The 26,929-nt window shown below is 58.6% G+C and overlaps 1 protein-coding gene and 1 long non-coding RNA gene across 2 annotated transcripts in view; one reads left to right on the top strand and one right to left on the bottom strand.

Moving 5' to 3' along the window:
• CASTOR2 (cytosolic arginine sensor for mTORC1 subunit 2) overlaps positions 1-20,052 on the bottom strand; it is a 42,140-nt gene extending 22,088 nt beyond the window's left edge. Inside the window, exon 1 of the mRNA XM_070064501.1 lies at positions 19,665-20,052. Coding sequence (XP_069920602.1) covers positions 19,665-19,777 — 113 coding nt within the window. The 5' untranslated portion in view covers positions 19,778-20,052. The remainder of the gene's footprint in view (positions 1-19,664) is intronic.
• A 110-nt stretch (positions 20,053-20,162) lies between these two features.
• Positions 20,163-21,543, top strand: LOC138846915 (uncharacterized). The gene is made up of 2 exons (XR_011384420.1): positions 20,163-20,301; positions 21,004-21,543. It is a non-coding gene; the product is annotated as an uncharacterized lncRNA (long non-coding RNA).
• Positions 21,544-26,929: the final 5,386 nt, after the last annotated feature.

Raw genomic sequence — 26,929 nt, 5'->3', positions numbered from 1 at the left:
TGGGTGCAGGGAGACCCTGAAGCACTTGGGTGCTTCTTCTACTGCTTTCCCAGGCACATCAGCAGGGAGCTGGATCAGAAGTGGAGCAGCCAGGACACAAACCAGTGCCCATATGTTGATGTTGCAGACGGTGGCTTTTACTTGCTTCTCTACAATGCTGCCCCCTATCACAGGTATGTGTGTGTGTGGATAGGGAAAACATAATATATACAGGGTTCAGTACTGTTTGTGGCTGCAGGCACCCACTGGGGTCTTTGGTGTCATCCTTCCCACAGGGAGGGCTGGATAAAGGGCAAATAACTACAACTTTAAAAAAAAAAAGATTAGAATAAACTGTATGAGGGGCCAGCACTGTGGCGCTGCGGATTAACTCCCTGGTCTCAAGCACTTGCATCCCATATGGGTGCCAGTTCAAGACCCGGCTGTTCCACTCTGATCCAGCTCTCTGCTGTGGCCTGGGAAAGCAGTAGAAGATGGCCCAAGTCCTTGGGCCCCTGCACCCACGTGAGAGACCCGGGGAAGGCTCCTAGCTCTGGATCGGCACAGCTCCGGTCACTGCAGCCAATTGGGGAGTGAACCAGCGGATGGAAGACCTCTCTTTCAAATAAATAAATAAATAAATATTTTAAAAAAAGAATAAACTGTATGAAACCTGAAAAAAAAAAAGAAGATGCCCCTTAGAATTAACCAGCATGGCTCTATTTATTGTAGTTCACAGAGGGTACCCACGCGAGACTGGACCTTGAATCTGGCTGGCTCAGGGCAGGCACTGAGGACGGTCAGGAGCCCCCTGAAGAGGTGTCCCAGCTGCCACTGTCACAGAGCCAGTGGCTGTGCCTGCACTCCCCCAGGGAGAGGGGCTCCAGCCCATATGCACCTGTGTTCCCCCAGTGGGAGGCAAAGGACCCTAATCTGGGTGGAGCCTGGCCATGTCCAGAGCAGGGCTTCCCGCAAGCTTGCAGTGGGGGCGGCTGCAACACGTGGGTGAAGGGATGTGTGTGTGTGTGTGTGTGTGTGTGTTGGAGGGGGGAATGGGGAGGCTGCCTGAGGACCCCTTCCTGCTGCAGGGGGCGCACCTGCTCCTCACACACCCCTAGACACCTGCCATGAGCTCCCCGGGCTGCCAGACTTTCCAGTTTTGCAAGACAAGACGGAAACCCAGACTTCGCTGTTGCAATGTTGGTGTCGCTCTGTGGGCCCAGCCCAAGACACTGATTTCCCTTCCTGGACGCCCTCATCCCCGCTGGGGGCCACCCAGAGCGGCTCCGTAAAGGTCCAGGGGCCCCGGAGCTTCTGGGGGGATTCGGATCAAACCCTGCACTTAATAAAAGGATCCCCCCAGGCCCCGTGGCTAATTAGGCTAATCCTCCGCCTTGCGGCGCTGGCACACCGGGTTCTAGTCCCGGTTGCCCCTCTTCCAGGCCAGCTCTCTGCTGTGGCCCGGGAATGCAGTGGAGGATGGCCCAAGTGCTTGGGCCCTGCACCCCATGGGAGACCAGGAGAAGCACCTGGCTCCTGCCTTCGGATCAGCGCGATGCGCCGGCCGCGGCGGCCATTGGAGGGTGAACCAACGGCAAAAGGAAGACCTTTCTCTCTGTCTCTCTCTCTCTCACTGTCCACTCTGCCTGTCAAAATAAATAAATAAATAAATAAATAAAAGGATCCCCCCAGGCCCCGTGTGACGGTGGCCCAAGTGGAGAGGGCGAAGGAGGCCTGGAAATCTTCAGAACATGACGATGTGAAAACACACCACGCTCACACCATGCCCCTATTCTATAGATGGACCAACTCAGGCCCAGAGAGGTCAACACTCTGTAGCCGGCCCCCGGGAGAGAACGTGCCTCTTGTGACGGGAAGTGAGGCAGGGGACGCCCAGGGCTTCAGGGGCTCGGGCTGCCATGGCCACCAGCCTCTCTGCCCACACAGGAGCTGGGGACCTCATGGGTGACAGCCACCTAAGGGCTGGCGCAGTCCTGGGTGGGGCGGGAGGAGTTTCAGGCTGTCTGACACATTCTGCCTCTGAGCCATTGTGAACTCCATGCTCCAAGCAGACCCGGGATGGGGCTGTTGGGGCCCAGCTGGTCCCAGAGCCTGAAGACCCAATGTTCCCAGAGGGGATGGTTCTGGAGCCGGAAGGGGCTGCCCCTGGTTGGGGGGAACCCAGCTCCAAGCACCGGGCACACTGGGGCTCCCTGAGTGCCAGTCAGAAATGAGCTGGAGCAGGTGCAACCTCCAGTATACACCAGAGGCCAAAGACTCTGAGGTCCAGCAGCTCCAGGGTGGAGGCCGGGGGGCTGCCCAGCAGTGGGGAGGCTGAGAATGTGGCAGAGAGCCCTCCAACAAGAGGGCAGTGGCAAGAAGCCGCCGGCTGTGCTGGGCCCACCCATGTGTGCACAGACACACAGAGGAGGCCCTCTTACCCTGGGTGGGCTGCTGGGGCTGGGGTAGCAGCCTGGGGTTGGCTTATGGGAGCAAGGGACTCCTATGCAGGCGTGACCAAGGCTGGCATGCTCCAGGCTGGTTTTTGCTTTGAGACATTCGCCTACAAACACCCAGGCACTGCAGAGTGTTTGTGGAAAAATGCAATTAAAACTTAAGATTTCTTTTGGTGAAAAAAAAAAAATAAATAAATGAAATCCAAGCACAGTTTTTCAGAAGGCACGTTCTCCATGAAGTTTTCTGAAGACCCTGTACACATGCCCACGTGTGCAAGGGAAGGTCTGTGTGGCGAGTTACAAATCGCGGTTGCGATTACAGCATCACAGCAAAAAAGACCAGGAGCAAATGCCCATCCATAGGACACATGTTAAGAACATCATGAGAGTGGTGGGCATTGTGGTGCAGAGTTGGGCTGTTGCTTGGGAGCCCCGAATTCCATGTCAGAGTGCCTGGCATCAAGCCCCACCTCCCTTTCCAATCCAGCTCCCTGCTAATGCACCTGGGAGAGCAGCAGAGGATGGCCCAAGTGCTTGGGCCCCTGCCACCCCACATGGGAGACCCGGATGGAGTTCCTGGATCCTGGCTACGGCCTGGTCCAGGGCTGGGTGTTGTGGGCACTTGGGGAGTAGGTTATACTGCTGCCCAAGTCCCAGCTGCTCCACTTCCCATCCAGCTCCCCGCCAATGCGCCTGGGAAATCAGCAGAAGACAGCCCAAGTGCTTGGGTCCCTGCCATCTACATGGGAGACCCGGATGGAGTTCCAGGCTCCTGGCCTCAGCCTGGCCCAGCCTTGGCTATTGTGTTCATTTGGGAAATGAAGCACTGGTTGGACGATCTCTGACTCTGCCTTTCAAATAAATGAATAAATTTTTTAAAAAAGAAAACCAGATAAAATAAAGAGTATGGAACTGCTGTCAAGATGAGGATCCTCTGAAAACGCCGAGGGGAACGGAGTTTAATACAATTTATGTAAAACAAAAGAAAGAAGAAAAAGAGGGACAGTGACACACACAGACACTTGAACACAGATACACCAAGTAGCACCGCCAAATTTCCCCCAAGTCTGGCTGTCAACAGGGGCGGGCACTGGGGGCCGATGCGGGCACGATGGGGAGGGGGTTTGCACTGAGCTCCCCTTTGTGTCTCTCTGGAATTCTGAGCCACGTGACTTTGTATCTATTCGGGAATTTTAAGAAAAAAAAAAAAAAACGAAAAGCAGAGAGGCAAGGAGGCCTTCCTGCAGGAGGTGGCAGGACTTGGAGGGGAGGGAGAAGCAGAAGAGCAGGCTGGGAAGGTGCAGGAGGCAGACAGAGGTGGTCAGAGACAGGGGGTCAGGTCAGATGGCAGCCGCGCTGCTGCTGTCCCCCTGAGCTGTCACCCACCCAACTCTGCACTCCATGGCCCTGCACATGCGGGTCCTCCTTCCTGGCTGTCCCTTCCCTGCCTTAACACTTCACGCCGGGCTCAACCCTCCCTCCCCCAGACCGAGACACCTCCTTCCTGGAGTCTGCCATCACGCTGCAGAGCTGCCCTCCCCCACGCAGACAACAACTAGAGTCCAGGGTCTGGGTCTCCGAGGGCACCTGCAATCAGCATGGGGGGGCACGAGTGGATAAGGTGGTCTCGGGGGCTTTGGGCAGACCCTTCTGGTGCCCAGCCTCTGCTCCACGGGCCCAAGTCCCCATCGGCAATGACAGATGAGCCTTTGATGGGCATGTGCTTCCTGGGCTCTGCACCTGCCCGGGTCACTCCCTCCGGCCCTCTGACCTCATGCTCCGTGTCCTCTGTGGGAGGAGGGGCGGGCTGTGAGAGTGACCGCAAGGGCCTCCACCCTACAGGAACAATTGGGGGTCCGGGGTCTTGAGTGGTCCTTGGGGCATCGACCCCAGGGCAAGCTACTAACAGTCTGATTTTCCCCTGGCCACTCGGGGAACGTGCGAAGTTAGCAGGGTGGCGCGTGCAGCACAGATGGACGCTACTTCTACACTGGCCTTGTCCTCCCTGCCTGCATCCCAGGGAGTGGCCACTGAGCAGCAAGCAGGTGGCCCAAGCACTACAGGCTAGGGGCAGGGCCCCTGTGGGCTCTGGAGCCGCCAATGTCCCAAAGACGGCACCGAATCTGAGCGGGCGGCAGAACTGGCTGCAGGGATTCAAAACAAACGAAAGCAAGGCCGCCGTGGTGGGGCCTCTGTGAGCAGGGGCCTCCTGCCAGGCCCTGGTGCAGATGGGGAAACTGAAGCCCACTCGGGGGAGGGGTGACTAACGCCCGCGACCCCACGGCTGCCAAGGCCCAGGGCAGCCTTTGGAGCCCCTGACTGTGAGTGTGGTTCGAGGCTCTGCTGCAGGTCCTTGGGGCCAGACCCCGATGTTCCCGCAGAAGGATCCTCTCTGCATGGCGCGAGGAGCACGGCTCTGAAACCAGGCTGCGAGCCCACGCCTGGCTTCTCCACTGAGTGATCCGGCGCCGGGCACACCCCTGGCTTTCTGGGGCCTCAGTGTCATCCTGTGTAAAATGGGCACACCTGGCTTGCAGGAAGCGGGACCCAGGGGAAGTGCCCCACCAGCAGCATCCCCAAAGGCAATGGGGAGGGGGGCTAGCAAGAGAGTGGGGGCACCGGGACCTCTTCCCCCAGGGGTCCAGGTGCCCTGCCCAGGGTGGGGGACAAGAACGGCTCCTTGTTCTGTGCCTCCCAGCCAGGTTTCCCCCTCCCTGACCTCAGCCTCTCCAGTGGAGTTCAGGTCCCGCTAACCACAGCCCACCTCCTGGGACAGCACCAGCCCCGCGTTTCTTCCCGCAATTCCAGTGCCTCTGGGGGTCAGTTTCTTTCCGAGTTCCAGTGCCCAGAGACTGGGCGAGGACTCGGTTATCCGGGACCACGTGGGAGCAGGGTGCGAGGGCCTCCCTGTGGCGCCTTAATCGCAGGGGCTCTCGCCTCACAGGTGAGGGTTCGGGGATCAGAAGGGCCCGGTCTCCTGCCCAGGGACACACGGTGGGAACAGTCGGGGCCCCGAGCAGGTGCCTGAGAGATGACGCGTCCCTGCTGGCCGTGACACGGGAGTGCCCAGAAATGATGGACGCCAACCCTGGGGAGGGGCCGGGCGCGCCCCTGGGCGCACTATCAGGCCATCTGTATCCTTAGGGCGGTATGAAGCCAGATTCACTGGACTGAAGAGCCGCAGGGGAGGGAAAGCTGGAGGAGGGGACAGAACCAAGTCTGCAGAGCGTCTGCAAAGAGCAGATTAAAAAAGAAAAGAAATACAGGTTTTACTGCTCATACCCAGGAACCCCCCACCCCAGCCCCGGTCCAGGGACTCGGCGTGGGGCCCTCTGAGGTCTGGCCCCAGGCCCTGACGAGGTAGCCTTCTCCTTCTCAAGTGACCATCAGCTTCCTCACTGTGATGCAGCTGGCCCAGCCTCAAGACACTTAAGGGGCCCACCTGGCGTGGGAGGGTGCAAACGAGTCACCCAGGTAGAGGGACACCTGGACACCTGCCTGGGGTGACGCTGTGGATGCTGGGGCGGTCACCTAGAGGCCCAGGAGCCAGGTGGGCGTGACTCAGAGACCCGGATCCTGGGGGGCAGGGGTGGGGGGAGTGAAGGTGAGGGTGGGGAGGGGCAAGAAACCTCCTCCCCCCGCCCCCATTTCTGTTCCAGATCCCAGAGCCAGGCTGAAGCTGGGAGCCCACAACTCGATCCAGTTCTCCTGTGTGGGTGACAGGGACCCATCACCTGCTGCCTCCCGGGGTGCGCGTTAGCAGGAAGCTGGATCAGAAGTGGAGCTGGACTGGAAACCAGCGCCGTGCTCTGAGATGAAGGCATCCCAGGGGCAGCCTGACTGCCAGGCCAATCGCCTGCCCATGATTCTTACAGGTCAGGACCGAAGGACTAGAGATGGAAAGGAACTCAGCCGAGGCTGCACAGCTCACACCGGGCGGAGCTGGGACAGCTGTGGCAGGGGCCAGAGACGTGGGCAAGGTGCACCGCAGGGGAGGGGCAGCAGGGAGGCGGGAAGGCTGGGTGGGGGCTCTGCTCAGGCCTGGCTGGCACCCTGGAGCAAGCAGCAGCTCACAGGTGCACAGGATATCAGATTTCCAAAGTGAGCTGGAGCTGCTCTGAACAGGAGGGGCTGCCGGGGAGGAGACTGCCTGGGGGGCCCGGGGTCAGGCGCCAGGAGTGCAGGGGGCCAAGGGGGAGCAGGTGATGTGCAGAGTGGAGCTCAGAGAATGATTTTTTGGGGGAAGATCTATTTATTTATTCATTGGAAAGACTTAGCAACAGAGCAGGAGAGGGAAGCCGGGAGAAGGACAGACAGGCAGGCAGGCAGAGAGGGAATGTTCTATCACTCTGCAAATGGCTGCAAGAGCTAGCTAGGGCTGGGCCAGGAGCTCCATCAGGTCTTCCATGTGGGTGGCAGGGGCCCAAACACTTGGGCTATCCTCTGCTGCTTTCCCAGGTGCATTAGCACAGAGGTGGATCAGAAACAGAGCAGGTGGGACTCAAACTGGCACTCTGATATAGGATGCTGGTGTCGCAAGCGGTGGGCGTAACGGGATTTCCCACGACACCGAGGAGCTATAAAGGTTTGGGGGTGAAGCAGAAAGATGTGGCACAGGGCTGGATGACAGCACACTGGGGCAGCAGCGTGGGAGCACTGCGCGGGCCAGGCCTGGTCCAGAGTGTCCACGCCCCCTGGACCTTGCCTGGAGCGGCCACTGCACAGCTGATGGGAGGATGTGACAGCTCCGGACTCGGCTCTGCCTGCAGGGCTGCCTGCGGCTCTCCCGTCTCCCACTCCTTTCCTGCTGGCCGCACCCTTCCCGGGGCCCGCAGCGCACACCAGAACAACCAAACCAAAAAACCTGCCCGACTCAGTCGTTCCATCTGTAGCCATCAGGTAGGTCCGTCCAACGACTCTATAGCGGCACGGGCTGTGGGCGCTGCAGGGGCTGAGGCCACCACACTGAGGCGTGCGTCTGGGGCCCTGGACCCAAGGGTCTGCCCGAAGAGTGAGAAAACCAGATCACTGGGTGTTGGATACCTAAGGAGTCCTGGGCATAAAACTTCCTGCTGGATTCTTACAACCACCCAAACAGGCTATTAGCACCCGCCTTACAGACAGGAAAACTGATCTGCCTTTGAGGTTCTTACAAAGTCGGCCGAGGCCACAGGCTCCGTGAAGAGGTCGCCATTTGAATGAAATGCGTTTTCCTGACCGCTGTGATCCTGACTTGGCACGGGGGCTTCTGTCTGCAGCTGCAGGGCCCATGAGGGAGGCAGGCACAGGCAGACAAGAGCTGGGGCTGGGGGGCCCAGGTTGACCCCCAATCTGCCCCTCCTCTGCTGGGTGCCTTGAGGCAGGTGAGCCTGTGCTGCCTCTTCTGAGCTCGGGGGGGTGGGGGGGGACGGGACACAACCTCCTTTTGTGGATGGGCTCCCAGCCGGTTCTGGAGGAAGACCTGCGGGGGCCACACCTGGCTGGTTCTCACCCATCCCATCAGATGCGGCACTGGTGGCTGGAGCTCTTTGGGGTGAAAGAACCCAACTTGGAAGATGAGTTTTCCCCTGGGAGTGTCTGGGTTCATGTCCCAGCCGCTCTGCTTCTGACCCAGCTCCCTGCTAATGTGCATCCTGGCTCAACTCCTTCGGTCTTTGCCACTCACATGGGAGACCTGGACTGAGTCTGGGAGACCTGGCTTTGGGTTGGTCCAGCCTTGGCTATTTCAAGCATTGGAGGAGTGACCCAGTGGATGGAAGATCTGTCTACTGCTGTCACTCTGCCTTTCAAATAAATAAACCTTAAAAACAAAAAACCAGCAAAACTTCACTTACTGGTCTTTGTGGTCTTGCACAAGTAATTCAAACATCTAGTGCCTCAGTTTGCTCACCTGTAAAATGGGGCTGGAGAGCGTACCTATCTGATGGAGGGTGGCTGTGAGGACTGGATGAGCTCATACAACAGGCTTGGAGCAGCCACCTCACGGGGTGCCGCCAGCTCCTTCTCCTGGTCCGAGCCTCCGCCGCTCGGACCTCCTTCCTGGCTCACGCCTGTGCACACAGCCCTTTAGCTCTGCACACCTGCCAGGCTCCTACGTTGGCTTTTTATTTTCTCAACTGCAGCTAAAACACAAGCAACGTAAAGTCTGCCGCCATGACCACTTCTAAGCGTATGGTTCTGCGGCACTCAGGACGGCCACGCTGCTCTCCACCGCCGCTCTCCGGGCCGCTTACACGGTGGGGAACTGGAACCCTATCCCCTTAAGCAGAGCCTCCCAGCCTCGGCCCCCACCAGCTCCTCTTTGAGGCTGTCTCCCTGACTGTTCTAAGGACCACGTCATGGCCCCGATGTTCCTCCACACCAGGGCAGGTCTTGGGATGTCCCTCCTCTCTGAGGCTGTCTCCCTGGACCTGCAGGTGTGCATCACCTGGGTCACTTCCGCCACCAGGCGGCTGTGAACCTGGCTGTGCGTGGATTCCTTTGAGGGCTTCCTCTCCCTGTTCTGGGGGTGCACCAGGAAGCAGGAGGCCACGCTGGGCCCTATGGGAAGTCTGCTCATCTCCCCACAGTGGCAGCTGTGCCGCGATCTCGCCCCGTCCTTGCTGACACTTGTCATCCTCTGTTTCCGTTGTTTAAGTGGTGGCCACTCGAATGGGGAGGGGGAGGCTCCCCCCGCCCATTTCCCTCTCGTCACTCGGTGGCAGCTCCTACCTCCACCGCCCCTGGCTGAGTGGCATCAGCCCACTTCATTACTCTCCGCAGATCTGGCCCGTTTGTCTTTGGCCACAACGTGAGAAGCCCCGGGATCTCGGGCACCCTTCCCTGTTCCCTTCTGCCATCACCCAGGGTCAGGACAGTGCCTGGGGAACATCAGACAAACAACCAGCTGGGTCAGGATCAGGATCGAAACCTCAGTCTGTGTAGACCCAAAGCTCATGTAGGTCTCGAGGCTGCCAATCACAGCTGTGGTCAGGAACAAAAGCTGCAGACCCCACAGTCGCCTGGGCCACGGTGTGTAGGGGCCAATGACCCCGACACCTCCAGACCTGGGGCGCGTCACCACCTCAGAGAACCCAAGCTTTGAAAAAACAACTCATTGGGCCAGCGCTGTGGCATAGCGCATAAAGCCACCGCCTGCAGTGCCGGCATCCCATATGGGTGCTGGTTCGAGTCCCGTTGCTCCACTTCTGATCCAGCTCTCTGCTGTGGCCTGGGAAAGCAGTGGAAGATGGCCCAAGTCTCCCAAGCCGTGTGGGAGACCCGGAAGAAGCTCTTGGCTCCTGGCTTCGGACCAGCACAGCTCCAGCCGTTGCAGCCAACTGGGGAGTGAACCAGCAGATGAAAGACCTCTCTCTTTCTCTCTGCCTTTCCTTCTCTCTCTGTGTAACTTTCAAATAAATAAATGACTTATTTCTGAAAATGTGGTAAGATGCAGAACATGAACCCTACTCCCTTAACCTCGCCTAAGCACCTGGTTCTGTGGACTTCAGAACCCATCTCCAGGCCTCTTCCTCTTGCCAAATGCTGAAACTCTGTAGCATTCAAATAATTATTTAAGAACCACAGAGAAGGGCAGACACACGGAGAGAGCTCGCAGCTGCTGGCTCACTCCCCAGGTGCTCACCATGGCCCCTGGCTGGCGCTGAAGCCAGGAGCCTAGAGCTCAACCCAGGTCTCCCCACGGGTGTTGGGAGCCCGGTCCCTGGAGCTGTCACTGCTGCCTCCTGTGACGGCCGTGGGTCTGCACTGGCAGGAAGCTGGTGTCGCGAGTGCAGCTGGGTGAGGCAAGAAGCTATGCAGGCATCCTAACCCCCAGACCAAACGCCTACCCCTCCACCAGCTGGAACAATTACTGCCCAGCCCTCGGCCACCAGCCCTCCGCTTTCTGTCTCCAAGCACTGAGCTGCTCACACAGAGGGACTTTATTATTTTTTTTTATTTGAAAGGCAGAGTTACAGAGAGGGGTGGGGGCAGATACACACACACACACACACACACACACACACACACAATCTTCCATCTTCCATCAGCTGGTTCATTCCCCAGATGGCCACAATGGCCAGGGCTGGGCCAAGATGAAGACAGGAGCCAAGAGCTTCATGCAGGTCTCCCATGTGGGTACAGGGGCCCAAGCACTTAGGCCACCCCTCGCTGCTTTCTCAGGTGGATCAGAAGTGGAGCAACCGGGACTCGAACCAGCATCCATACGGGATGCTTGAGCTACAGGCCTGCTGGCACTGTGGCGCTGGCCCCACAGGACTTCTAAAAGTTCACCAAATACAGAATTAAATAAATTTACTTTGGATCAAAACATTTTTTGAAATCCACATGTAACTTTTCCATTATACAAGTCTTCCATGAAGGCTGCAAAGGTCCCTGGTATGCGTGGATTTCAATTTTTTTTTTCATCAACTTTGTCCTTTTGGGACTGGCTCATTTCGCTTAGCATGACTGCGCCAGCAATGAGGCAGCAGGTGGCATAATTCTATCCCTGTCTGAACGTGTCTGAATTTCCTTGTTTTCCCAAGTCCTATTCTACTGTGTCTGTCCCTTCGTCCGCTGGGGGACACTGTGGTAGCTACCACTTTTGGTTCCTGTGACTAATGCTGCTATGAATGCGGGTGGACATACAGGATCTCAGGTTTTTAAAGATTAATTTTATTTATTTGAAAGACAGAGTGACAGAGAAAGGAGAGAAGAGAAGACAAAGATATCTTCTATTCGCTGCCTCACTCCCTAAGTAGCTGCAACAACCAGGGCTGGGCGAGGCTGAAGCCAGGAGCCAGGAGCTCCATGTGGGTCTCCCACGCAGGTGCAGGGGCCCAAGCACTTGGGCCATCTTCTGCTGCTTTCCCAGGTGCATTAGCAGGGAGCTGGATCGCAGCAGAGCCGCAGGGCCTTGAACTGGCGCTTTGAAATGGGATGCCGGCATCATAGGCAGTGACGTAATCCACCGCACACAACACCAGCCCTTTTTTTCTTTCCTTTTTTGAAGGATCCATTTATTTATTTGAAAGGCAGAGTTAACACAGAGAGAGCTCTTTTATCCATTGGCTCTCTCCAAATGGCTACAACAGCAAGAGCTGGGCCAGGCTGAAGCCAGGAGCTTCACCAGGATCTCCGATGTGGGTACAGGAGCCTAGCCGTCTGCTGCTTTTCCCAGATGCATTAGCAGGGAGCTGGATTGAAAGTGGAGCAGCTGGGACTTGAACCAGCACCTATGTGGGATGCTGGCACTGCAAGTGGCGGCTTAATTCACTGTGCCACAATGCCAGTCCCCCGTTTTTCTTTTTAAAACCACTGATCTATTTTACTTGAGAGAAAGAGACAAAGAGAGAGAAAGCAAGGGAGCACACTCCTATCTGCTAATTCACTCTCCAAATGCCTGCAACAGTTGGGGCTGGGTCAGGCCAAATCCAATCTAGGTCTCCCACATGGGTGGCAGGGACCCAAATACTTGAGCCATCAGCTGCTGCCTGCCAGGGTGCCCATCGGCAGGAGGCTGGAACTGGGAGCAGAGTCAGGGCTTGCACCCAGGCAGTCAGGCAGGATGCAGGCGTCCCAACTGGTGTCTTCACTCCTAGGCTAAACACCCACCCCAGGGCCCAAGAGCTTTAAGCCCGGATTTAGCCTGGAGACTGGAGTATGTGCAATATATTATATCCAGGGCGAGGATGAGAATAAGGCGCTGAGACATGAGCTTCTCCATAGAAGTTTTAGTTTCACAACAAACTGGGTGGCTAAAGGTGTAAGCCAACCTTTGGGAGCTGCGGATACTGAGGTGGGCGGGGGGATCTGTTCATGCCCAGGCCCAGCACTGGAGGAAACCAGGGTGTTCTGTTTGGGGCGGCTCCTCAGATCAGAAGTGTGCAAGGACGAAAAATCCGGCCAGCGACTTGCGGGCTCAGAAACAACCCAACCTCTCGTAACTGCCCTTCTGGATCCCTGGGCGATGCGTCAATGCCGTGGAACGCGGGTGCCGAGGCCTGGACATGCACCTGCGCTGAGGACAGAGGGTGCAGGCAATCCCAGCCCTAGGGCTGGCTTCCTGGAGGCGGTGATGTTGGAGCTGACCCCGAGGGGCCGCGTGAAGAGTGATCTGGCTGGACTACAGATAGGGCGGCCACACGTTCTGGTTTGCCTAGTTGTCCGAGGTAGTTATTTTTAGTCCTTTTTGCAATTCTCAAAAGATGTCCCCATTTGGATGATAAATGACACAGTCATTTCGTTACTTATCTATTGCTACATAACAAATTACCCCAAATCTTGGGGGCTGGAAGTAGTTCAATGAACCAATTATCACTCCCGGTTCCCATGGCTTAGGAATTTGGGTGTGGCTCAGCTGGGCAGCTCTGGTTGCAGAGTTCTACCCCTTGCCTGGGGCGGGAGGACGTGTTTTCCAGGGGGCTCGGGCTCAGGGCTGGTGCTGGCTGTTCACTGTTCACTGGTCGGGGGAGGCCTCAGTAGTCCTGTCCACTGCGGGCCTCTCCCACGGGTCTGTTCCAGTGTCCGCACAACAAGGAAGCTGGCTTCCCACAGAGCCAGGGGGGCAAGAAGGAGAGCACCAGGTAGAATCCACTCTCTCTCTCGCTCTCTCTTTTTTTAAAATTTATTTATTTAGTTGACAGAGTTACACAGAGAGAAAGGGGATGCTGGCACTGTGGGTGGCAGCTTTACTTGCTACGCCACAGCACCAGCCCAGGGGTTTCATCTAAGTCTCTCATGTGGGTTGGCAGGGACCAAAGCACTTAGGCCATTAGCAGGGAGCTAGATCAGAAATGGAGCAGCCAGGATGCGAACCGGCACCCGTAAGGGCTGCCAGCATCGCAGGCAGTGACTCTACCCTCCACGCTACAATGCTGACCTGGGCTACTGCTTCTGCCGCCTTCTAGAAGAATCACAAAGCTGGACACTTAAAGGTACGGGGGAGGAGTGGGGTGGGGGCTCTGGCTTTTGAAGCAGAGTGTCAGGCTTTGGGGTATTATTATTATTATTATTTTTAAATTTTTGACAGGCAGAGTGGACAGTGAGAGAGAGAGAGACAGAGAGAAAGGTCTTCCTTTGCCGTTGGTTCACCCTCCAATGGCCGCCGCGGCCGGCGCATCACGCTGACCCGAAGCCAGGAGCCAGGTGCTTCTCCTGGTCTCCCATGGGGTGCAGGGCCCAAGCACTTGGGCCATCCTCCACTGCACTCCCTGGCCACAGCAGAGAGCTGGCCTGGAAGAGGGGCTTTGGGGTATTTTTAAACCATCATGGTGAGGCTGTAATAGGGCATGTGTGGGGCAGGAGATCAAGGAGTATTTACAATGTGGGACAGAGTGTGTACCAGGAGCAGGGGGCAGCGTGAGGATTCTGAGCCAGGCAGGGAACCAGCACATGTAACCTACCCCAGCACCCCTCCACGGTGCCTCCTTGCGGACCCACGGGCCTCCCAGTCCCCCTCTTTGCTGGGAACCCTGCATCTCCCTTCCCACTGGATAGAAGCTTCTGTGACCCTCACCGGGCCGCAGGGAACGGCGCAGGAGCAGGTGTGCGCCGCAGGGCCTCTGCAGGAACAAAACTCACCAATTTGTAGCGACCCCAGGCTGCAGGCGTAGGCCTCTAGGCCTTTGCTTGGGCAGCTCCCCCTGCCCCAGGCACCTGCCCTGGAGACAGATGGAATCCCGCAGTGCAGGCTGCCTGCACGGCTGTGGGGCTCACTTGTGCCCCCCGACCCATCTGCACCTTGTCCGTCCCTGGCACTTCCTGACCTCTTTCCACGCCAACCTCATCTCGGCTCCTATGGTGGTGCCACAGCCTCCAGGAAGCCTGCCTCAGGTCTGAGGCCCTCCCTTCTCCAAGACGGGACCCCCCCCCACCCCCGGGTGGTGACAGAATCTCTATGATCTGGAATCACACAGCGATTGTTTGTGAAAGGAGCCTTCTGAAGTCCAAACTGCCTCTCAGGCTGCAGCTGGCCGGCTCAGGTGGACACTCCGCCCCTCGCAGCAACCCAGGCAGAGGCACGATTCTGATCCCTGTTGTACGGGTCAGAAACCGACAGCTCAGAGAAGGCAAGCGACTTGTCCAAGGTCACACTGCCAGGCTGAGATGCCCACCTGCCCAAGCAGGTGAACTGGCCACTTAAGCCTCTCTCCTGGGGATTCCTTGGAAGGTGCTCGCTGGGGCCCTTGGCCAGAAATCCTGCAGGCAGCAACACGAGGACACTCATGCAGGCCCGAACGGGCCAGAGTCCGGCAGATAGGCAGGGCGGAGGAGTCCCGGGGCAGGCACTGACTGCACACTCGCCTACGGGGTTTCTTTGCCCATCCAGTGAGACGGGCTTTCGGGGAGGGAATTTAAAGATGTCAGCAATTTAAGGGAAAATAAAGAAGAAGCCGTGGCCTCTTGCCGAGCCAAGCGGTTACGGAGACGGGTTCCTCGGCCATGCGTCCTGGGTCAAGCCACGGCTCTGCCTGGTCTGTATGCCCCTGGGCGCTCAGCTTCCTCGGTTTTCCCATCTGTACGATCGGAACCATCCGGCTCCTACTTCGCAGGGTTGCTGGGAGGGAGTGAGCTGGCAGATGTGTGGTGACTGGGAGAGTTTCTGGCGGCTGGCGCCGTGGTGCAGAGGGTGAGGCTGCTGTTTGTGACTCCGGCATCGCACATTTACAGCGTCAGCTCAAGTCCCTGCTGCTCTACTCCTAATCCAGCTCCCTGCTAACGTGCTCTGGGGAGCCAGCAGACGGTGGCCCAAGTACTGGGGTCCCCGCCACCCACGTGGGAGACCCGGATGGAGTGCCTGGCTTCCGCCTGGCCCGGCTGTTGTGGCCATTTGGATGGAAAATCTTTCTTTCCACTTTTCAGACACGTGAATGACTCTTAAAAGGAGAAGGAGAAGTGCCTGGGATATACTGAGGCTTTAGAAGTGGGAGCTGTCATTGTCGCCACCTTAGCAGTTCTTCCGGGACACTTATTTATTATCTGTTCTCAGCGTTGCCTTGCAGGTCTCCCACGAGCCTCACTACACACGGGAGAGCCAGAGGGACTCCTGGCCCTTGAGCCAGCTCCCCAGTTTCCCAGGCCCCCTCGGCCGGACCCCCAGACTTGGGCCAGCCTGGCCCATGGCCCTGACTGCAGCAGGTACCGGTTCTGGTAGGATCCAGGCAAGTCAGGTGGAGGGGCAGTACTGTGACCCTTGTGTGGAACTGGGCGGGGTCCACACTGCTGTTCTCCACCTCCCTGGGGCCAGAAACCTCCAGGGGGCTGGGAGCGCCCCTGGGAAGGTTTGTCTTTTATTTCCAGGGTCACACTGGAGGCTACAGCCCTTTTCTTTGCTGGGTTTCCTCCTGCCGACCCGTGATGCCTGGTGGTGCCCTAGCCAGGACACAGTGCTGTACAGTGCCACACCAGCCACGGCCACACAGAAAGACGGCATCATCAAAGCTTTAAGTCACCCAACCCTGGGGCAGACCACTCATAGCCTCTTATCTCACCAAGTTCAAGCCTCTTATTGTCTGAGTCAGTTAGGCAATGCCTTCTTGTTACTTCCAGCCTAAGGCATCTGGGTGAGATTCCATGGTTAGATTTCATCTCCTTGAGATTAAGTTCATCAAACCAGAGGCAGGGTCTGAGCCCAGCCCTGCGTGCAGGGGAGGCTTCCTGGAGGTGGTGGAGAGAGAGAGAGAGAGAGAGAGAGAAAACCAGGAACCTCAAAGAGTGGGCAGGCAGACAAAAGGGGTGGGACCAGGGACAGGAAGGAGTACGAATCCAGAGGGACAGAGGTGTCACTGGGGACGCGGGGGCTGCCAGGGGGCCAGGTGGGCTGGGTTGAAGAGGTTTACATGAGGGTAAAGAGGAAGGCAGGCTCACAGAGGGTCTTGCCTTCCAGCTTTGTGCCCAAACAGAAGCCTACTCAGCCTCCCTCCAAGCCTGAGTCCAGCCTGACCCAGACAAAGCCCCACATGTCAGGGGCAGAAGCCTGCTCAGCAGAGCCAGGGCCGGGGTCGCCAGGCCCTGCTGCTGCCAGGTGAGCGACTCCTGGGGCCCCCAGGGCACTTGTCAGAAACTCCCAGCCGATACCAGGCTGAAATCTGGGTCACTCTGTGCACGGGTCGGCCATCCATCAAACCGACAGTCAGCTAAGCGCCGACAAAGCAGTGTGCGCGGGACCTGGTTCAAATCCCAGCTCGGTGTCTGCCCAGACGTGTGACCTTGAGCCAGCCGTTTGATTTCTCCAGACCTGGTGTCTCCAGCTCTTGGCGGTGGCGATGGCTACAAGGCCCAAACCTTCGGTTTCTGGTGGAGCCAGGAGGGCAGGACCCAGGCAGAAGCTGAGATGTGAGGCAAGGGGAAGGGGAGGGGTGGAGGAAGGCGGGTGGAAGGTGCTGACAGACAAGCATTCCTGGGTGGGCGGGCAGGAACACAGAAGGCCCAGTGGTTCAAATCCGTGCTCCTGAACTTTCCAGTTCGGTGTGCTGCCAACAGAGGGCCTGAGCCCTGGCATGCTGCAGGTGCCCGAATCCCGGCTCCAGGCTCCTGCTGTGAAAGCAGCTGCAACAGTAGCCAGTTCACAGAGCAGTCCTGTGCGTGCTGGGGGTCGCGATCCCCTCTGCCACTCGGCCAACTCCTATTACCACCCTAAGATCTGGTGCCACCTCTTACAAGAAGCCGCCAGCACCCTCAGGCAATTCCTGAGCCCTCTCCCTCCCCGCTTCCCTGCTGTATCCTGGGGGCCATGGCCTCTTCTCTTTCTTCCCACCAGCGTCTCTCCCCCTCACCCCCTGCACGGCATGGAACGGGTCTCTCCCAATGCCTTCCCCTTCCCACGCCTCCACCCCAGGTAGATGCGAGGGAGGAAGTGACTAAGTGCGCTGGGGAGTGGAGAGGAGGGGGTTCAGGCAGGTTTCAGGGTGATATCACCAGATCTTAAGGGCTGAATGGGAATGTAGTGGGGGGTGGGGTGGGGTGCATTCCTCCCGCAGGTGCAAGGGTACAGAGGTGTGAAGGGAATGACCAGGTGAACCGGAGAGGGTCCCTGCAAGATTATTCTGGGGAGTGGCTTCCGACCAGAGTCCAGCGTCCAGGTCCCAAAAGGCCTTGAATGCCAGGCCAAGGATTCAGTCTTCCGGAGACTGGTTGAAACACTTTTCACAGGCGGCACAGAGACCCTGAGAGGACCTTGTGCTAAGTTTAGGCTCTTGGGAGTGATGACAGAGCCACAGGCCACCACCTGGGGGCAGGCACTGCAGGAAGAGCCGGGGGGACCGAAAGTTGTTCCTGGGCGACCAATGATAGGATGGAAAACAGCCTAACGAATCCATCTGACACTTGCTAAAAACTCACTTCTGACATCACTTACACACACACACACAGCAGCAGCTCTGGGCCATGGGGTGCACTGTCCATTCTCCAGCGGGACAGAGTGACACCCAGAGGAGAGGGGCCTTTCCTGGGCCACTCGGGCAGAGAGAGCCCATGACAACCGAAGCCTGGCCTGAGATCACTGGGCAAACGTGCCCAGCACCCTCCTGAGCCAGATCCTGGAGACAGGGAGCTAACCTTTGACCTCTGAGTCATCTGGAGGTTGGACCGGTCACTTGGGCCTCCTGCAGCCGCACACAGGCCGGCAGAAGCTCCCCGCTGGGCCGTGCCTGTCTAGGAGTGCTCAGAACTGGATCCGGCGTTGGGGCTGGAAGTCCCTCCACCGAGAGCCCACCTTATGCTGCCTTTCTGAGAAGCCCCCAAATGCCCCCTCCTCCCAGCGCCCAGGCACCGTGCACAGCCGCAGCCTGAGTCATCACCCTCATCTGAGTGGTTGGTGAGGAGGCAGCCAGGGGGCTGCGGGGGGCTGAGGATGCTCCACGACCTCGGCCCTGCAGGATCGGGTGGGGGTGGGGGGCGGGGACCAGAGGGCAGGTGGAGGCAGGATGCCAGGGGATCCGGTTAGCCAGGGGGCAACTCTGCAGGGGCAGTCGCGACTCTTGAGCTATGGGCTTTTGTTTTCAAATGACCTGTTTAATAATTACTCTCTTGCAATCTGAGGAGCAAGGGGTCAGTGAAGGGGAGGATTTCCAACCTCGGGACCCCAGCGGGCAGCCCCAAGCTGCCGGCAGAAGACAGTAAACAAGACGCCCCTGGCAGATCTGGCTCCATCTCCAAACAATGGCCGGACTCAGCTCCCGGTTCAGACACACACACATCAAAGTGAGATTTCCCAGCGAGAACTTTCACAGGCAAATGACAGGCTCCTCCGACTCCACAGAGCTCACAGCCACAGGGGCTGCCCAGGAGGAGGGGGTGAGGGGGGGAGCTGTCACTGTACCGCTAACCTTGACCTGTCACGGACAGCCGGGGAGAACGGCGGCCACCCCGAACCCCGAAACTTCAAACCAATCTCCTGGGACCAAGAGTGTCACAATGGTGGCAAACCAGAGACTTAAGTTCAGGCAGCCGGCTGGCACTTAACACTGCACGGGACTCCTTAAAAATAAAAAAAACAACAGCCATCCCATCCCACCCCAAATCCTGTCACCTACCTTTACCTGGAGCTGGGAAAATTCAAGTTTTCCCCCTTTCCTTTTGCCTTCCAAGGCCTCCAAGTGCCCCCACCCCACCCCCCAACCCTGCAGCACCCAGGCCCAGCCTCGGGGCAGCTACATAAAAACACGCCAGCTCCTCCCCTTCCACGGTTCGGCAACCCTGGACCCCCCTACCCCTGGCCCGGACCCCCAGCAGGAAGTACCACGGCGACTCTTCCCCGGACCCCTCCCCCACCACCCCCGCAGGCACCCCGACATCAACACCCACGAACGATTTTATGATTTTTCCTGCTCCGGGGAGCGGCGCTCGGCGGCACCCCCACCCCCACCCCGCACCATCCCGCCCCCGTCGCGGCCTCGCCGGGGGGGCGGGGGGGCCCGGCCCCACCGGGGAGGGGGGTGGGGGGCGCTAGTGCGCTTTTCCCACGTCCTCACACCTGTTTTTCATTCATTCGTTCGTTCGCCCGCTCATTCATCCGCGAGTTCGCCCTGCCCCCTACTCCCCACCCCACCCCCAGTCCCGGCCCCCGACCCCCCCCTCCCCGCCCCCGGCCCGGGCTCTCCGCGGGGAGCCCCTCCACCCCACCCCCTCCCGGGGGCCCGGCTCTGCGGGCCGCTGCGCTCCGGGCCCGAAGTTGTTTTCCGAGGCGCGGCGCCCGGGCTGCGCCTTTGTCTGTCCCCGGCCGGCGCCGCGGCCCCGCGCGCTCACCTGGTCTTGGAGGACAGGAAGGCGAGCTTGACGAGGCCGTAGGTGAAGAGCGGGAGACTCTCCTTGGCGACGCTGGCAACTTGCAGCCGGTGCTCCAGGATGTGGAGTTCCATCGTCCGCCCGCGCTGCGCGCTCCGCGGCGGCGCATCGGCGGGGGGCGAGCCGCGGCCCCCGCCCCCTCCGCGCCCAGCCGGCACCGAGCCGCCGCGGGCAGCCGGCCCGGGGGGACCGGGAGCTGGGCGCCGGGCCGGGCCGCACCCACGGGAGGCCTCCCCGCCAAGTTGCGAGGGGGCTCGGCGGGCGCCGGGGGCAGCCGGGCGGCGGAGCGGCGGCGGAGCGGCGGCTCGCAGCGCCCGGCGCGGGGAGCAGCTGGTGTTCGCTGGAACAAACAACTTGCCACTCAAACGCCGGCCGGCGCGCTGCGCGTGCGCGGCCGCGCGGCGCCTGCCGGGAGTTGTAGTCCGAGCGCCGCCGCCGCCGCCGCCGCCGCCGCCGGGCGGGCTCCGGGGATGGGGGGGCGCTGGGCACGCGCGAGACGGGGCGGCGCGGGCCCGGCGGGGCCACGGAGGATCCCGCCTGGGCCTGGGATCGCGCTGTGTCGCTCAGGCGGAGCCCGGGACTCGGCGCTTTTTATGGGGTGTGTTGTGGCGGGGGGGTGCCGAGCGACACCCCAAAAGACTGCGGTGTTGGGGGAGGCCCGGGTTCTGGGTTCAAAGGGGGCGCGTTGGGGACGCCCCGGGATCCTGGAGGGCTGCGGGGCGAAGGCGGGGCGGGGACCCCCGGGCTGGGGTTAGGGGGCCGGCTGCGGCCTTCCCGTCCGGCCCCAGGCCCCGGAGCGGGAAAGCCCCCCTAGCTGCTGCGGGAAATGTGCGGGAGGAGAGGCGGGCGCGAGGACCGGGAGTCGGGGTGCGTGTGTGCGCGCAGGGAACGAGGAGGCCCCGGGGGCCTTGGTCCCGCGGGGGCTGGACTCGGGCCCTCCACCTGGACTCCCGCCCGGCTACCGGGTGCTGACGTTTTCTGGGTTAAAGTTGCCGGTGCGGTGCCCTCCGGCGAGGCCAGGGGTCAGATCTGCCTGCACTGACGGACGGGCTGGGCGGGCGCTGTGCCTGTTGTGTGCCGCCTCGCCACAGCCACCGTCTCTGGTGGGCACCGTGGAGATAAAGCTTGGAGCGCACCTACCCCCCTCCCCCACTTCATTTTTTACTAAGGAATGTATCACCCTCTAATAATTTCATTGATTGATTGATTGATTGATTGCTTCTCTGACTCCCTCCCACCCTCCCCCGTAGAATCTCACTGATTTTTTTTTCCCCTTTCTTGTTCCCTGCTGCTGACCCAGGGCTGGCAGTCAGGAAAACACACGTTCAGTGTTTGTGTCGGCCTTTGGAGTCTCACGATCTGCAAGGCTCCAGGAGCAAGGCGTTCCGGGCCAGCCACATAGCGTGGGTGTGTGCAGCCGCCGGGTCCCAGCCGGTCAGAGGCATAGCATTCAGGCTACAGGCAGGATTTGGCCAGTCTGCTGACTTCTACTCTGGATGGCCTGTTAGTATTTTCCAGTCTGCAGGCTATGACCCATGAGCGGCTGGGGAAGTCCGTTTAGCTGGGGGTAAACTGCAGATTGCAGCGACGCCAGTTCAAATCCCAGCTGCTCCGCCTCCATCCATCCAGCTTCCTGCTCATGTACTCGGGAAGGCAGCAGCTGATGGCCCAAGTACTCGGTCCCCTGCCACCCACATGGGACACCTGGATAGAGTTCCTGGCTTCCTGCTTTGGCCTGACCCAAATCTGACAGCCACCTGGGGAGTGAACCAGCAGATGGAACCACCACCCCCTGCCCTGGCACCCCGCCTTTCAAATAAATGAATTTTTTTGAAGACTAGAAGATAGAGATTCTTGTAAGGGCAGATTATTGTTAGTTTTACATGCATGTGTGCATGTGTGAACACCTCTAAAAGCCTCCACCCCCTCAACACTGCCACAGCAGAGACCAAGCCTCAGGTGGAACCCAAAGAGGAAGCAGTCAGCCAGTGCACAGCCGTTGACACAGTCACTGGTGGTGGTTTTCAGCTTCTAGCATTTGGAGTGGTTTATCGCACAACAATGGACAGCTAATACACCCCCTCATCTTCTCTCCCTCTGTGGGGATGCCCCAGCCTTCCCCCAACACCACAGTGCCCAACCTGGCTGATGTTGGAGCCCAGGCATCTGTAATCTGAGTTCCCCAGTTGATCCCCCGTGAGCATCTAGAATTGAAAAATTACCACCACTGGGAGACCTGGATAGCACCGTGCTCCAAGTGTGTCATCAGCATTACCCGGGAACTTAGAGAGATGCAAACACTCAGGTTCCATCCTCAGGCTGCTGAGACAGACCCCCCAGAGGCAGGACCCTCGGGTACGTTGCTGTTGAACAAAGCCTGCATGTGACCTTGAGGCCAGGTGACCCAGAGGTGGAACGTGGGGGCTGAGGTCACGTCTGCAGTAGGCTACTCTCTATCCTCATTTGGTTTGCCCTGGTGACCGTCTGTCCACGGAGGCCACCCAACATGTAAGTTGCTTTCTCGTGTTGTGAGCCCTGTGTCTTCATAAGGTGGAAGTGTCCACTGCCTGCCTGTGGCTCAGGGGCACGCACCTCCGCCTCGGCTTCAGGGTGAACAGCAGGTGCACTTGCACTGAGAGCTACAGAGGTGTGGGTCTTTCAGGAGAGGCAGCCGGAGTTCACTCTGTAGAGCACTCGACCCACACTTCATGGAATCCAATGACAATGACTTTCTGTGGTCAGCGATTTGGACGGGGCACATGGGACTGGCTCACCTCTGCTCCCTGATAATCCGGCCTTCGCCTGGGAGGACAGGAGTGCCGGGGTGATTGGAGGTTTCCTGGCTTGGGGCTGCAGATTGGAGCATGTCTCCACATGGCCTGGGCTTGTCATAGCATGGTGGCTGCCTCCCAGTGGGTCATTGCAAGCAGAGTCCAGAGATGGAAGGTACAAGAGAGTCAGTTTCAACCTGCATAGCCTTTTATGACCTAAGCTCAGAAATCACTGGGACATAGCATTCTTTGTAGGAACAGCCACTGGCCAAACTTGAAACAAGGGGAAAGGTCACCTTTTTTCGTTTGTTTGTTTTCCAAAGATTTATTTAATTATTTGAAAGAGTGACAGAGATAGAGATAGAGAGAGATCTCTTCCATCTGCTGGTTCACCCTCCAAATGGCCGCAACAGCCAGTGCTAAGTCAGGCTGAAGCCAGGACCCTGGAACCCCATCTGGGTCTCTCATGTGCGTGGCAGGGGCCCAAGCACTTGGCCATCTTTTGCTGTTTTCCCGGATGCATGGACAGGGAGATGGATCAAGGAGCTGGGACTGGAACCAGTGCTCATATGGGATGCGAGTGTCACAGGCGGCGGCTTAACTCTGTCCCACCACACCAGTCCCAAAAAGCCACCTTTTGAAGCCATGTTGGGTGCTGTAATGTTATTGTAGCCATCTTTTTTTGTTGTTTTTGAGATCTATGTATTTGAAAAGCAGGGGGAGAGAGAGAGAGAGAGAGAGAGAGAGAGAGAGAGAGAGAGAGAGAAAGGTCTGCCGTCCTCTGATTCTCTCCCCCAAATGTCTCCAATAGCCGAATCTGGGCCAGTCCGAAGCCAGGAACCAGAAATGTCATCTGTGTCTCCTACGTGGGTGCAGGGGGCCCAAGCACTTGGACCATCCTCTGCTGGTTTTCCGGCCGCACCAGCAGGAAGCTAGGTGGAAAGTGAACTGCCACTCCTATGTGGAATCCCAGTGTGTCACAAGCAGTGGCTTAACCCACTGAGTCACAATTGCCAGCCCCTGTTGCAGCCACCCTGCCGCACCTGCCACCTAGTAACAGGTGGTCCTGGAGAAGGTGTGGCTTGCAGAAGTAAGGGCAGCTTTGCTGCCTCATCAGGCCAGTTCTGTCCCAGGGAGCTGGGCAATGGTCTTCTGTCCACTGGTTCAGTCTCCAGATGGCTGCAATGGCCCGGGCTGGGTCAAGGCCAGGAGCCAGGAGCTTCATCTGGGTCTCCCATGTGGGTGCAGGGGCCCAAGTACTTGGGTCATTTTCCACTGCCTTCCCAGGCACATTAGCAGAGAGCTGGAGGGGAAGTGGAGCAGTCGGGATTCGAACTGGCGCCCATATGGGATGCCGGTGTGGCAGGAGGTAACTTAACCTGCTGCACCACAGTGGTGGTCCTAGGGCCCATCTCTTAATGCTGTTGCACTGGGGATTAAGAACTTGGGCGGCACCAGCTAAGTGCAAAGACACGTGGCTCCCTCATCTGAACACAGGCTGTGTGGTTGTGAGTGCTGAGCCCTTTCCATGCGTGTCTGGCACACGGGCCCAGGACCCTGCTCTTCAAGGTGGATTCTGACACCGTGGGGTCAAGGGCTCTGCTGGACACTCTGGGGTGAGCCCGAGGCAATTCTGTTCTGGAGGCCCAGAAATGACCCTCGGGGTGATGGGTGAGGGGTCAGATGAGCCCGCTGGGGACATTGGAACTGAGACGGGGTGATAATGCAGACAGTTCTAGGTGGAAGGAGAGGTGAGCCCCAGGGCCTAGGTGCTGGGCCACCTTCTTAAGTAGTGAGCTCCCCATAGCTTGGAGGGAACAAATACTGGCCAGCAACTGGTGGGGGGAGTTTCCAGGGGGAGGTTAGATAGGAGAAATGTGTGTGTCGGGGAGGTGGAGCAAGTTGTGCGGAACCATGAAAGCCTGGGTTTGGACTTGACCGGGAGCCCAAAGAATTCCTGAGCTTTCCCAGGGTCCTAGGAAGTGCTGAACACCAGCATGGAAGCCAGGAGCCGCTCAGGCAGAAGTCGGAGCAGAAAGGGAGGGGGCAAGAGGGTCAGGACACGCCATTTGGCCAAGGGGATGTCTGTTTCTGGGGCTCGGGCTCTTTCTCCAGATCCTCTCCAGTGCCCCCGTGAGCTGACTTTGAGGCTCCTCCCGTGAGTTTGGCAAACAACGCCAAGGGCCGTGGGGAGTCACGGAGGGTTCTTGAGCAGAGGAGCCCGTGGGCCTTTGTGAGGGGTTCCAGGCCCCAGCAGCCTCCCCCTCCCACACTTCCCCAAGGGCAGCAGGAAAAGGAGATTTTTCTAGTGCTCTGCTCGCATGTCCTCCTCCCTCCCTGCTGGTTCCCAAAGTGCAGGGTGCCGGATGAATGGAAACAGGCGTGGCTTAATCCACACCAGCTGAACCCTGACCTCGGGGAGAGGGCCCATCTGGCCTTGCCACGAACCCCAAGGACCAGACGCCAGCCTCTCTGCTGCGGATCCACGTGCAGGGACCTGGCCTGCAGGTGCACCCGTGGTCCCTCCAGGGTGAAGAGCGTGGCACACAGGAAACTTCCCAGCTCGTGGTCTCCGCATTGCAGGAGGAAGGGAAGGAAGAGCCCATGTCAGTGTCGGGGCTTCTGTCCACATGGTCACATCCAGTCCAGTCCTCTGCAGATGTGGGGATGCGTGTGCCCTTTCTCCAGATGGGAAGACTGAGGTGAGGCAGGAGGAGAGTCTGGTTTTCTTTGGGTCTCCTAAGGGCCCAGCCCAGGGCTGAAGAGGCAGGGGCAGGAGTGATGACTGGGGTGGGTTAGGGCCAAATGCGAGTGTCCCACATGGGCAGCAGGGACCCAAGCACTTGAGCCATCACCTGCTGCCTCCCAGGGTGCGCATTAGCAGGAAGGTGGATCAGAAGCAGAGCCAGCCAGGGCTTGGGCCCAGGAGCTCAGCTACGGGATGTGTGTATCCTAAGTGGTGCTTTATCCCCTGCACCCAGCCCCTGCCTTTGCAACTCCCCCTTGAGATAGCAACTGAGTGCCCCTGCTGGATTAGTCTTGAGAAAAGCATTAATACCTCTTAAAAGGCCCAACACTGTTACCCTAGGGAACCAAGCTTCAGTGGGCACAAGACATGTTCAAACCATGGCAGTGACCTTCCCCGAAGTGATGGTTAGTGAGAGCTGTGGAATGACTTCCGTTCTCTGGCTGTTGATTGGCAGGTATAGGGAGCTGGGGGGGCTGGAGGAGCAGCCCCTTCCGAAGCAGCCCTGGCGTCCCTTCCCAGTAGCTACCAGCAGAGGGAGCTGTGCCAAGAGCATCTTTTTGGACGCCGCAAATTCTTTGTGGGTTGGGTGTGTGGTGCCGTGGTTGTCGCTGCTTGGGATGCCCACATCCTGAATCAGAATGCCTGAGTTCGAGTCCTGGTTCCCCTGCTTCTGATTCCGGCTCCCTGATAATGCTTACCCTAGGAGGCAGCAGCTGATGGCTTAGCTGTTGGAGTCCCCAGTGTCCATGTGGGAGACCAGGATGGAGTTCTTGACTCCTGGCTTCAGCCTGGCCCAGCTCTGGCTGTTGTGGGCATTTGGGGGGGGGGGGCTGGAGGCAAACAGTGGATGGAAGAACTCTCTCTGTCTCTCCCTTTCAACTGAAAATGAAATCAACACTTCCATATTTTAAAAGATTATAAAACATATTTAAAATGAAGCCTCTATCTTAAAGCTTTCATTGAGTCCCCCCCCCCCCAGGCACTGTTGAGTGTCTCAGGCTGTCTCCAAGGCAAGGAAGAGATGGCAGCTGTTTTGGGCCAAAAAGGAGCATTTTCACCTGTCTGCAAATACCAAGTGCCTGCCCTTTTGCCTGAAGGTTTCTGTTGCTCCAGTGAGGCTAGAGAATTAACCCTTCCTGCAAATGTGCGCCCTGGGAGGCAGCAGGTGATGGCCCAAGGACTTGGGTCCCTGCCACCCTTGTGGGAGACCCAGATGGAGTCTCTGGCTCCTGGCTTCGTCTTGGCCCAGCTGTGGCTGTTGTGGGTCTTTCGGGATGTGAACCCAATGTGGAGGAAGATGTCTCTCTGCCTTTCAAATGCAATGAAAATGGATAAATTAAAAATCCTATGGGGAGCCGGCGCCGCGGCTCACTAGGCTAATCCTCCGCCTTGCGGCGCCGGCACACCGCGTTCTAGTCCCGGTCAGGGCACCGGATTCTGTCCCGGTTGCCCCTCTTCCAGGCCAGCTCTCTGCTGTGGCCCAGGAGTGCAGTGGAGGATGGCCCAGGTGCTTGGGCCCTGCACCCGCATGGGAGACCAGGAGAAGCACCTGGCTCCTGGCTTCGGATCAGCGTGATGCGCTGGCCACGGTGGCCATTGGAGGGTGAACCAACGGCAAAAGGAAGACCTTTCTCTCTGTCTCTCTGTTTCACTGTCCACTCTGCCTGTCAAAAAAAAAAAAAAAAAGGCTTCCTGATTTCCTGATC

This window comes from Oryctolagus cuniculus, chromosome 19 (genome assembly GCF_964237555.1).
Source record: "Oryctolagus cuniculus chromosome 19, mOryCun1.1, whole genome shotgun sequence".
Taxonomy (NCBI): domain Eukaryota; kingdom Metazoa; phylum Chordata; class Mammalia; order Lagomorpha; family Leporidae; genus Oryctolagus; species Oryctolagus cuniculus.
This window is presented reverse-complemented; position numbering and strand designations above follow the sequence as displayed.